Source organism: Brienomyrus brachyistius, unplaced genomic scaffold, assembly GCF_023856365.1.
Source record: "Brienomyrus brachyistius isolate T26 unplaced genomic scaffold, BBRACH_0.4 scaffold52, whole genome shotgun sequence".
Classification (NCBI taxonomy): Eukaryota; Metazoa; Chordata; class Actinopteri; order Osteoglossiformes; family Mormyridae; genus Brienomyrus; species Brienomyrus brachyistius.
In genome coordinates, this window is record NW_026042327.1 from 2,395,394 (window position 1) to 2,408,637 (window position 13,244).

The window sequence follows — 13,244 nt, forward strand, 5'->3', positions numbered from 1 at the left end:
CTGCCCCACAGGTTGACTCAACAGCAAATCCATCCATTTTCTTTCGTTTCTGCCTCTGTCCAGAAGACTGCTCCAAAACAGCTACTTGGTTTGCCTCACACACAGCCTTTGTCCTTGCATGAATATCAGTAGCAGTGGCATCACTGCGCTTCTGCTTCAGAGTCTCAACCACCGCATCTTTGTATGTCTGTGCCTGGGCAATATCTATGGTCTCCTTTTGTAGGTATGTGTGTAAACATGCGGTTACAGACAGTAGATCCTTGAAAACAATCAGCAAATACACTGAGGAGAATTTACTGAGTTTTGCCTTTAATCCCACCGCAATAGGTGTGTTGATAGTGGAGAGGCACTCAATTATGGCATGGAAGTTGTTAAGCACAGCCGTTACTGAACGAACCTGGCATGCCCAGCGTGTGTTTGACAGTTGCAAAAGCCAACTGTTCTGTCTTTCCATCTCTGGCCTCATCAGCCATAATGGCATACATCTGTGATTCCGTCATCTCATGAACAATAGCTGCAGTTACCTCTTGTGAACAACATTCAATCATCTCATTCTGACTACTACAAGAGATGTATGTTGTGTTTCATGGGGGTGTGTACCTCTGCAAGAATCGATCAAACTCTTCCAAAAGTTTTATGCACTCACAGAAATTCCCTTTTTTGTCACTCTCTTCTGTTTCATCATGACCTCTAAATGATATTCCTTGCTTCCCCAAAAAGCAGGTCACTGCCACAATACGTTCTAGGTACTCCCTTCTTTCACTTACTTCTGCGGCACTTGCTGCCTCTATCTGTTCCACAATATTGCCTTGTGACAGACTTGCTTTGTAGCTGTTCCAACAAACTACACTGTCCTTGTGTGACTGAGTGGATTCATGTTTTTGAAACTTGCTCAGTGCCTTTTGCCAATTACTGACTCCATCGTTCACTAATGTGTCATACCTAAGACTTTTGTCAAAGACTCGACAAGCGTAGCAGAAAGCAGCATTTTTTTGGATAAAGAATATTCTAACCATTTAAAGCTTTTGAACCAGTTTTCTTGGAAGGATCTTTTTTGTGTGCCAAACTGAGTGAGAGGGTACTGGGACAGTTTTACCTGTTTAGGACCAGTAGTCTTATCCCCCAAATCAAGAGCCATATCTTGAACATCTTTGGACTGCTGACTGGAACTCTGCCCTGTCTGTCTCTCCTCATCTCTTTCCCTGGTTGGTTCTTTCTGCCTCTCCTCATCTTGTTCCCTGGTCTGCTTTCTCAGAGTCTCTCCCTGTTCTTCGCCTCCTTGTGTAATGAGATTAACCAAACAGTAAATCAGATCGATAAATAGGAAAATGTAATGAAGGTGTCCTGTTTACATTTCAGAATGAAGTCTAATGATATAAGATCATGGTTCTCAAACTGTGGTACCTGGTACGTGAGCTCCCCATTGTGGTACTTGGAGGAAAGTTATAAGCATCTTTTGAAAATAAAAACACTTCAAACATGTACAATTCAATCAAAAAAGTACAAAACTTTGAATTAAAATACCTAAAGTATACTAAATTCATATTTCGAATATACTAAGCATTGTCTTCCCTTTTCTTCTTGTTTCAATGTCAGCCTGCTAAATTTTCACGTTCTTAGGATGCTCATTCTGACTTAATGCAAATGTGGGGGGCACGTACTGCGGCAGTCATACAGACTAGATGGTCCAAAAGTTGACCTACCTACTATTGGCTGAGGTTTTGTAGATTTGTGGCTGAACCAAAGAAAAATATATCATTAATTTTATTCTGCCCAATTAATGATAATAATGTTATGTTGGAATATTGTTAAAGAGGCACAAACTGCTTCAACACAGTTTGTTTTGCAGATTCTGTATAGCAGCTTTAATATAGAGAGAACACAACTTCCAGATTGTATGAGTAAAATTAGGATCTTTTTCTGTCAGTTTAACAGTTTCTGTTTTGCCTGTCACTGACTATTCCCTGTTTGTTTTCTTACCTGGTTCTTCCTGACCTTGTACTTTCTCCTCACTATCTGCTCTTTCCTCTCTCCCTCTTTGAACTGACAATCATACACAAATAGATAGTATTCAATTAGATAAAGAAATTACATTAATATAAAAAAATGCTATTGACATCACTAATAAAAAAACTCTTCTCTCAGTGTACTTTCAATCAAAAGGCAAATAACCAAACCACGTGTGCATTTAATAAAATATATGACTATTTAAACACTGATCCAACATTATTCTTGATTGACAGATCATGATCTTCTCCTTTTATCTGAATGCCCGTCCTTTTTTTGAAAAAACTTCCTTATATCCATTATGAACCTGGCTGTCTTTCTGTGCAAAATACACACACACACACACACACACACACACACACACCAGAAGTTATAAAGTTAATGGGCATCCAGTCAGTTAGCTACCTTAGGTTTAATATTCGGAACATGAAAAAATAACCAGCTTCTCTCGTTCCATTTCAAAGAGGACGGGTGAAACGGTTGGCAATTTAAGTTTGTAGATTTAGGCTATATAAATTTCAATGGGAGCAACAGGACGGTCAAAATGTTGCTGATTTTCCTACAGAGTAGGGCGGATTGTAGGGTAGCAAACATCGTCAGAAAACGTGTTTTCAACACTGCAGTTTACCTGTGAAGGTAATATTTTTCAGCTAATAAGAGACATGGTCAGACTCCTACTACCTAACTATATAAAGAAAGAGTTACTGAAGGTTAAATGCAGCTAACATGTCCTGTTTTAAGCCAAGTACTCACACCACCGCTGCAATGCGTCTCAGCCACCATTGCTCTGGAAGGAGCGCTGGAGCCAGTCAGAGTAGCGGAGAGTGAAGCTGGAACGAACCATTTTTCGGGGCTGGGGGGGGGTATCTATACTAGTTATTGAAATATTACATCTGAATGATTTTTCATATTTTAATACTGTCTCACATAAACAGCATGAACTGTCAAAAAAAGTTAGAAATCTTTAGAAATCTTTGGGGGTGCTTTTATTCATTTTGGGGGTACTGAAGCACCCCCAAAAATGGGCTAAAATCGCCCCTGGGCAGGACCCTGTTAACCCTAATCCTGGCAAAGTTACAGGGTCCTCTCTGTTTCTCTTCATAGGGGTCTTTGCAGACATCCAGACATGAGCTTGTTTTGCTCAGTGAGTAACACCATGGCCCCACAATTACGGAGCTGTGAGTTCAGTTCTGACCCTGACAAAAAATCAGTATAATGTTGCAAGTTTTCTGTGTTCACTAGTTTCCATCAACAGACTGTGTGAACTATGACTGTGTGTATACTACTCTGGGTACCTTGGGTCCTGTTGTAAGCTCCCAGCACAGCAGTTCCCTGTACTGGAGAAGCAGTAATGGAATATGAATGGGAATCTACAGTAGATGTACTGTTTACAGTGAAATGTAGTTCAGAAAAAGAGAGAATGTCAACCTTGAGAGGATCACTTACCTCAGCAGTGACATTCATGTCTCTCGTGCCTCTTCCTATCATGTCAGTAGATGGATTGGGAGAGCATGGGGGTCATGTAGTCGCTGGAATGGGGTCTGTGGCACTCCTGATATTTTTGTAAGACGGTGAAGGTCTCCTGGTGCTCCTTATTTTGCTGTGTGGCTGCTAGACATGGACGTTATCCAGTGACCAGAGATGAAGACTGGACTCCTTTGGTACTGTGTCTCTTCGGAGAATCCTTGGGTACCACTGGTTTGACTTCGTGTCAAATGAGTGGTTGCTCAGGGAGTCCCGCGTGAGTCAGGTTACCTGCATTGTAAGTGTCAGGTACAGCACTATGACCATGTGGCATGATTCCCTGAGGGTGATCCAGCTCGCAAGGTCCCTACTACCCTATTCCAGTGCAATCTCCCCAACCTGACCTGACCTGACCTGATCTGAAATTAAGGTAGTGGTCCAAGCTGTAGGTTTACTGACAGACCACTGTAGGTCCTTATCAATGAAGTCTACCATTCTATCAAGACTGTGGATAATAAGTAATATAATTCAAGTGCTATAATAGTACACTCAAACAGTGATCCTCCTTTATTGGTCTGTAACATACAATATTGCCTGCCCAAGAGCCCACTGCAGCAGGCTCGCAGGAAATATGAAAGAGCTTTGTGGGTGGAGATGTGATCTTTCCACATGATTTCAAGTGAAAACATGAAAAGTCATTTTTAAAACGAAGGCTTTCGCTATTGCAAATGTCACACTATTTAAGGTCTCAGGAAGTCTAGGGGAAGCACAAATATATAGTGCATATAGCTGTGTCTCACATAAAAAGGTTGTGCATACTCTGCTCATATTGTTCAAAATGGAGTAACACTTTGCCATGAATTTTTAATTTTAGTATGAGCCCATATAGTTAAGTCTTGACTGTTTACACATAAACACTTAAAAAAGATATAGCTGAGGTCCTGGATTCAGTCTCCTGCATTTTCTCTCTAACCCCCTCAAAGAATTTCTTGCAGGGATTAATTCAGTATGTTTTAACAACATATAAAAAGACCAGATGAGTTAGGAGCAACACTTTACTTGAGGGGGCACAAATAATGTCGTAGTACATCCATCCATCTATTTTCCAAACCGCTTATCCTACTGGGTCGCGGGGGGTCCGGAGCCTATCCCGGAAGCAATGTGCACAAGGCAGGGAACAACCCAGGATGAGGGGCCAGCCCGTCGCAGGGCACACTCACACACCATTCACTCTCACACACACACCTACGGGCAATTTAGCAACTCCAGTTAGCCTCAGCATGTTTTTGGACTGTGGGGGGAAACCCCACGACGACATGGGGAGAACATGCAAACTCCACACACATGTGACTCAGGCGGAGACTCGAACCCGGGTCCCAGAGGTGTGAGGCAACAGAGCTAACCAGTGCACCTGTCAGAGTTCGCTGGTTAAAGCGGGTAGTGCGCACAGGCTGACAAGCGGGCAGGAAGCAGTCAAGCAGGCGGAGTACGGGGAAAACAGGGATTTATTCGGGATCGGGATGGAGCAGACAGCACTAAGACTAACTAACATCAATGACGGACCAGAAACTAAGGCAAGTCATGGACTGAAATAGACGAGACTGGACGAAAATAAGTGGACACAGCTGGGCAAGATCAGGGAAGCACACGTGGGTAATCAGGGGGCATGGCACACACGAGGATCGTACGAGCCGGGCATGACAGCACCACCATGCCGCCCCTGAAGTAGTACACTCTTACTTAATTTATTAATTAACCAGAAAGTATTAGTTATATACTGATCCCACGTTCGTTCATTCTTAATCATAAGTTAGTGTATTTGTTCATCATTTGTACTTGAGTAGTTACTAAGTTATTACTGAGTAATGTGTATTTGAACAATATAAAATATAATAATACATGTGCTATAAATCAACAAACCATTGTCCTTTAGTTTTATCCACTGCAGGACTGCAGGAAGCAGCATACAATGGAAATGCCTTGGGTGGGATGGTAGCCCGGATCAGGGCTCACATACTGGCTCACATGTGGGCAATGAAGAAGTAGCACTTCATGTGTACGGGAGAAAAACAGCAGCCAGAGGAATCCTATGCAATCTCAGTGAGAATAAACTCCCCAGACCCAGGACTGGGGCAGGAATTGCAGGATTCTCCTCTAGCATTTATTTTGGCATACTGTATTTATTGCTATTATCCTTGGTACATGTTTATATTTGCCAATAATTGAAATTGAAATAAACATGATTATTATTCATCCATCCTCGTACCACATATCCTGGAGACGAGGGCCTGTAGCTTATCCCAGGTAGCATAGGACACAATGGTATACTTTTGGATGGGATGCCAGTCCATTGCAGGGAATGCACTCACTCACACACTGTGGGCAATTTAGAGATGACAGTCTATTATTATTAGGATACCTATAGTTTTTAGTAGTTTTCACTATTATTATGCTTTTTGCCATGGGAGTCTATGGCAGCCCATAGAGCCGATTGGCAACTTTTTTGAAATTTGGCACATCGATAGAGGTCAGTTCCAACTATTCATACCAAATTTGGGTTCAATCCATCCATCACTCTAGCGCCACCCTCAGGCCAAATTTCAAGAAATGTTTTTGCCTTATTCTCTTTCTTATCATTGTATGATTATGCTATTTACTTTTAAGTATTAGCATTACCTGGATGGATGGATGGACATCGTTCATCCTTTACCTGGGGAATGAGGCTCCCAACTCGTGGTGACTTACCCAAGCCCTGGTGCTGGATCATCATTAAATGCTTACATGGGGAAAGAGAGACCTTACCCTTGGCCTCCAAGCCTGGAAGTACCCTGAGCTCTAGACCCAAGCTTAACCCTAACCCATAAGCATAGGTTCGCAGCATGAACGGTTCTCACCTGATACCAGAAAACCATACATGTTCTTAATCTGAAAATCAGTTCATCATTTTCCCAGAAGGTGGCAGCACATCAACACTGCAAGCTTGGCACATCCCTTTGGATACAATGAGCTATCCTTATATTTTGAAATTTTTTAAAACTTATTTAAATCAGTAAAACAAATTGCATCCAAAAAGGATAGAATCATGACTACCCAATACCCCTTGGCACCATGTTAGTGTGAATGGAGTTTTCACTCCAGCCCTGAGGGATTCAGAGCAGACACAAAAGATTGTGAACCCATGTGTGATTTACAGTGAAAGGTGACTGAACACAACGCACAGCCTCTGTTATGACTCCACTGTTCACCATGGTTCAGCACCATCTATATTTCTATTATTTTTCTAGGTATTTTACTTGTGGTTTTACACTTAACATGGTATCGACAGGCTTGCTCCAAAGAGATCTCATTGTATTTACACAGTGACAGTAACGCTGCCTTATCTTGCGAGAGGAAGTAGCATATGGGTGCGCTGCTAACGTTAGCATTAGCAAACCTAGCTGCCTAGCAGTGTTGGTAGTAACTCGTCAGTGTAATTCCACTACTTTTGTTTGCACCATGTATTTCAACATCGACGCGATGTTACTGTGATCACTATGCAACCTTTAGCCCACTGTTATTTTCCTTGATTATGTAATTATACAGGGCAGGTCAGGCAGAGGGAGCAGACGCTGATGCAGCACATTGATGACCAACCACACGACCAAACTGCTGGCGATCCTGGCCGGCGACCCCCCAGGCAGACACACGGTCGAATCCCACCCTTATTATAATTACTTTTATATGCAGTAATTGGTAATTAGTAATTTTCAGTAGCTTGCACAAGGCTGCTGACTAGCAACGTTATTCGTTGGCTGAATCCGAAATAGCTGTAGTGCTACGATGCTGGATTGTTACAGGGACAGTGATAAATGCAGACCCCTTTATTCTGATTGCGTTAAAAATCAAATGTTTTTACTCAGATTTAATCCATTTGGTGGTGTGCTCTCTATAATGTGCCATGTTTTTCTAAAAGAAGATTTTTTAAAAAAAGAATGGCAAAATAGAGCAGCGCATTGAATTGTAATGCCTGTATCTTGAAACGTAGCGTGTTGTCAGACTCTCCGATACACAGCTCTATGGTCCATACAGAGGAGATGAGGAACATGCAGTCTGCTAAGTCACGTGGTTACCTTTCGTTAGGTGGCTACGTTTACATGCCTTAACGCAATTAAGATGTTTTCATGTAAACAGATTAATCGGGGAGCTCATTTATAAAGGCTTCGTGTGACTGAAAAAGACGAGAAGCATTCATACATACATTTATAGGAAGATTTTGGGATTTACAAAGAAAAACGTTTTGTGAAAAAGACAAATCTTGTGAACGAGGTTGAGAGATGCTGTTTCGACAGAATCCTGTAGAGGGCACTGTGTATGCTAAATCGAAGGCTCCAGTAATGTATTCGGCATTTATAATCATAAAGAATAATAATTGAAATATTTGTGGGCACATGGCAATTGGCTCTGAGATTAAAGTTATTTAAAATGAATTTGTTTAAATTTGTGGGCCGGCATGGTGGTGCAGTGGTTAGCACTGTTGCCTCACACCTCTGGGACCCAGGTTTGAGTCTCCGCCTGGGTTACATGTGTGTGGAGTTTGCATGTTCTCCCCATGTCGTCGTGGGGTTTCCTCCGGGTACGCCGGTTTCCCCCCACAGTCCAAAAACATGCTGAGGCTAATTGGAGTTGCTAAAAAATTGCCTGTAGGTGTGAATGGTGTGTGAGTGTGCCCTGCGATGGGCTGGCCCCCCATCCTGGGTTGCTCCCTGCCTTGTGCCCATTGCTTCCGGGATAGGCTCCGGACCCCCCGCGACCCAGTAGGATTAGCAGTTTGGAAAATGGATGGATGGATGTATGATAGAATGATTAAGCTGTAGCACATTTCAAATAATATTTCATTTGTAACACATTTGTTCTCCAAACTTCTACATTTTTAACCTTTGGCCACAAGATCATCTTCTTCCTGCCAGTATCTTTTCTTTCCTTTGATCCTCGGTTGTTGGAATCTGCTCTGCTGCTTGTTCCTTGGGGAGTTAGTGTTGGGGGGTTCTGGTGGAATGTGACCATCGGCAGCCATGGGCTGGATAGCGCTGTGCTGCTCAGCCTGGCTCTGTGCCCTTCTAGGGGCTCTGTGTCCTTTGTTAGCACAAACATTTTGCACACCTGACATTACCATGCATACAGTATTTCTCGTATTTTACAAAATACAAAAACACTGATCAAAGTCTGTAGAAAAAAACATTTTATTTCATGAACTCAAATATCATAAAACACAATTAAAACACTTTTTTTGAATACATGCCTCAGAAATTGCACATCCCTGATTGTGCGTTACCTTCATGCTGCCTTGAAATTTTTGATTTCTTCACTGTAGCCCTACGTTATACAATCTAATCTTAACCTTATGTTAACTGATCCTATTTTTATTTCTTAAATATTCCCTCCACCACCCCCCCTCTGAGGAGGACTGCTTTATTTACAATTAATCTAATCCTATGTTATACAATCTTATCTTAACCTTATGTTAACTGATCCTATTTTTATTTCTTAAATATTCCCTCCACCACCCCCCCTCTAAGGAGGACTGCTTTATTTATAATTAATCTAATCCTATGTTATACAAGCTTATCTTAACCTTATGTTAACTGATCCTATTTTTATTTCTTAAATATTCCCTCCACCACCCCCCCTCTGAGGAGGACTGCTTTATTTACAATTAATCTAATCCTATGTTATACAATCTTATCTTAACCTTATGTTAACTGATCCTATTTTTATTTCTTAAATATTCCCTCCACCACCCCTCCTCTAAGGAGGACTGCTTTATTTACAATTAATCTAATCCTATGTTATACAAGCTTATCTTTACCTTATGTTAACTGATCCTATTTTTATTTCTTAAATATTCCCTCCACCACCCCCCCTCTAAGGAGGACTGCTTTATTTACAATTAATCTAATCCTATGTTATACAAGCTTATCTTTACCTTATGTTAACTGATCCTATTTTTATTTCTTAAATATTCCCTCCACCACCCCCCCTCTAAGGAGGACTGCTTTATTTATAATTAATCTAATCCTATGTTATACAATCTTATCTTTACCTTATGTTAACTGATCCTATTTTTATTTCTTAAATATTCCCTCCACCACCCCCCCTCTAAGGAGGACTGCTTTATTTATAATTAATCTAATCCTATGTTATACAATCTTAAGCTTACCGTAACCTATCCTATCTTAATTTTATTCTATGTTATCTTATCCTATCTTTCTTATCTTATGCTATGCAATCCTATCTTATTCTTATACTATGTTATCTCATATAATCTTATCCTAAACTTATGGTAATTTATCATGTCTTTGTAAAACATAAAATGGCATACAAGTTAAGACTATCTTAACTTGTCCTATCTTAACCTTATCCTATCTTAAGCTTATCCTATAGTACCTTATGCTATAGAACTACATGGTAACATATCCTAATTTTATCTTATCCTAAGTACGTATGACAAGTCTCGTGTAATTATGTGCTGAATCTACAGGGAAATGTAGCTATGTGCATCTGACTGATAGCCCATTTCCACACCCATCTCCTGAGCCCTGGGCATGGTACTTAGCTGCTCCAGTGCATCAATAGGAAAGATGAACTCATCTTCATCAATCCTACGCCTCTTGGATGAATGAGTACCCTCATTATCCTCATTCTTCCCCTGTTTCGCTAAGTTAATTTCATTTAAATGTCTGTTCCAAAACTCCTGACACCAGTACTCAGTAAAGCACTTGGCGTCATAGGTCATTTTAGAGTACTTGGTTACATAATAGTTATACAACCAATAGAATTTTTCCAGGTGAGATGAGGCGGCTACAGCCTGTGCTGGAGCCTGAAGCAGAGGGGTCAGATGAACCAGGCCTGGAGCTGAATATGGATGTGGAGCTGGGCTTACAGGTGTGACTAAGTGTGGGGATAAAACAGAGGAGCCCATAAAAAGAAATGGGGATGAAACAAAAGAGGAGGGGGCTGAAGACGGAAATAAAAATGAAGAGGAGGAGAAGGTTGGTGAGCTGGGCTTAGGCTCTAACCCCTTCTGTTGGTCATACCTCCTTCTTCGCCCTGACCGGCCTCCCGCCGTATTTCTACGGCGGCCTGTGCCCTGCTGACCCCTGCTGGTTGCCACCGGGATGGCAGCAGATCCAGGAGAGGCAGACGTGGTCAGGGAGCTGGCTGCCGGTGGCCTGGTGCGGCACTTCTTCCGACGGCCAGCATCACTGGAACTGGTTTGTCCTTTGGGATTATAAAGACAGGGGACAGCATATTTAATTTAAATGAAACATTATGTCACTGTACAACAACACTACATCACAACCATCACAGATATCACACTTGGCAGTCGGTATTGCACACTAAGAAAAATTCTGCCGTCTTTATTGGATACAGGAAACACACGCTTGGGAAACTTATGCGCTGGTCTTGACTTGGGCCGTCTGCGTTTCAGCAGGGGAACCTGACCTATAAAAACAAGCCAGTTTGTGCACAGATTCCCTGATACGCAGAACAACAGCGAAAAACAACACTGGAAAGGTTCATGTGCATCAAATATAGCAGCCCACTCAATCCAAATGCTGGCATCAACAACTGACCATTAAGTCAAATCCTTTACATATCTTACACTTTCCATAAGTTGCATTATTTATTCACTCTCAAGGTACCAAACTAAGATTTATGCTTTTTCTGATTTCTACCGCGTTTCCCAGCAAATAAGCCCTAACATGATTTTTCAAGAAGCTCGTAATATAAGCCCTAGTTATTGTCCCATGGATTGTACGGTAACTAGAATGAGATGCGGTTATACTACGAGATGGCTACATGGACAAGAGGCGCTCATTTAAGGACAGAGTTATTGCTAAACATGAGAGATTGGGGACACTGGTTCTACAGGAAATTGAGTTGCGAGATATTCAGGACGGAATTTGGAACTTGGAGATTTACGATGATGTTCCAGAAGAACATGACATTACGACTATATTTGAATAAACATATGCAGTATACAGCAGAATTTTGTTCATGAATAAATTCACCGTCAAATTGTTTACATGGAAAGATACTGTTAGAAGATGACATGATGTCTGTGTTTGAATAAATGTGGATTTTTTTCATGAATACCGGTAAATATACTGTAGCATGTTATACTTGTGAAAATACTACCTTAATATAAGCCGTAACGCGTCATTTGGAGCAAAAATTAATATAAGACCCTGTCTTATTTTCGGGGAAACACCGTATATTATAATGGACATATTCAGCTGTTACTTTACCACTTCATGATGATTTTCTCTGATGTTTAAACACAGCACAGCCACAGATTTTACTGATTTCATTATATAATGCAGTAGACATGCAAAAAGACTCCCGTATATTAAAGCTAAAGGTGAACTACTTTATTATTTAGACATGTACTTCTAAAACAAGATAATAGAACAGAAGATTCAAGAAGACTAGTCAAGCATATTCTGACTTTAACTCTTTAAGTGCTGAGTTAGTCTGGGCATCATTTTGCCATCCTTACCTCGGCCAACTGGACCGGGGATGTATTCCGGGGCGATCCGCACACTGACTGCACCTTTCGGCAGCAGCCAGTCAATCCTCTGGAGATTCACGGTGGTTTTCACGATGGACATCTTTCGCGTCTTCTCTCTTGCTGATAAACTGCAAGTCTGAGCTGCTTTAAATGTTCAAATGAAAACTCTAAACGGAAAAGAATTGTTATGATTCGGTTGCTAAGCTACGGTGGCCGATTGGTGTCAGCGCGCTGCAAAGTCTTCAAACGCTTTAATCAAATGACGAAACATACGATCTACATTTACAAAAGCGCAGAAACGTAGAAGTACCACAAAATTTTAAGACAAGTTTAAAAACATATAAGCGCTGAAAATCCGCTCACAACACAGTTGTAAAGTTTCTGGGTGACAAAGAAACAAGACGGACCAATTATGGTTTAATTGTATATCGAATGTTTACGAAATGTCGATATCTTATCAAAACAGGATATAGAATGAAACACTACATTATATCAATCAATCATTCGGTCGCCATTAAAAATATAGAATAATATTCCTTCCTTGTTATAAGTAACACGAGAGCTTGAAGTTGCACAGACTCCCAGAATTCATAGCGATAATTACGCGACCCATTCAATTAGTGGGTTTTTTGATAATTGGGAATGGGGAGGAGCCATTGGGTGCGTTCGACTTCACTTAGGTCTGACTGCAGCTGACGTGAGGGGGAGCGCCATCTGCTGGCGGCTGCAGGAGTGTAATATAATAATATAAACTGTAATATAAACTTGTAATATAAACTGACAGCAGCCAAACTAGACAACTTCTATTCCTCGTAGTGCGAGACCTGACTGAGATGGCCGCACTTCCAAAAGGGTGTAGATACATCTATAAAAATATCACCTGCATGCACATTACCTCTTCTACAATAACCAACTCCTGATCCAAAGTGCTAGCAGTGAAAAGATAGCTGCCAGGAAAAAGATCAAATACATTTATTTCAAGGATTCAAAGTTTTTATTGTCATGCACAGAATACAATGCAATTCTTACTTGAATGCCTTCTTCACAGACTAGACGATTAAACACATAAACCAGCGCAACATTACAGTAACTAACAATAAATAAATGATTAACTTATGTGTACTATTAGAGCATTTATTGAAACTTTACTTCTTTACAGGCTTTTCGGGAGAAATAGCAGATAACGCATCGGAACTTCCAGAGATACAAACGTCATGCGTGT

The 13,244-nt window shown here is 41.0% G+C and overlaps 1 protein-coding gene across 4 annotated transcripts; it reads right to left on the reverse strand.

The window, feature by feature from the left end:
• Positions 1-8,943: 8,943 nt before the first annotated feature.
• On the reverse strand, positions 8,944-12,471 carry LOC125723899 (uncharacterized). Of its 4 annotated transcripts, none has more exons than XR_007387025.1 (3): positions 12,011-12,471; positions 9,434-10,728; positions 8,944-8,965 (listed from the first exon to the last, which is right to left on the reverse strand). XR_007387025.1 is itself a non-coding variant. In XM_049000726.1 (2 exons), the coding sequence occupies exons 1-2, from the start codon at positions 12,120-12,122 to the stop codon at positions 9,983-9,985; spliced, it is 858 nt and encodes a 285-aa protein (XP_048856683.1). In that variant the 5' UTR covers positions 12,123-12,471; the 3' UTR covers positions 9,415-9,982. The 4 variants fall into 4 exon arrangements, 1 of the variants encoding a protein (XP_048856683.1); XR_007387026.1 differs by lacking the exon at positions 8,944-8,965 and adding an exon at positions 9,143-9,199 and having other exon boundaries at positions 9,551-10,728; XR_007387024.1 differs by lacking the exon at positions 8,944-8,965 and adding an exon at positions 9,143-9,199.
• Positions 12,472-13,244: the final 773 nt, after the last annotated feature.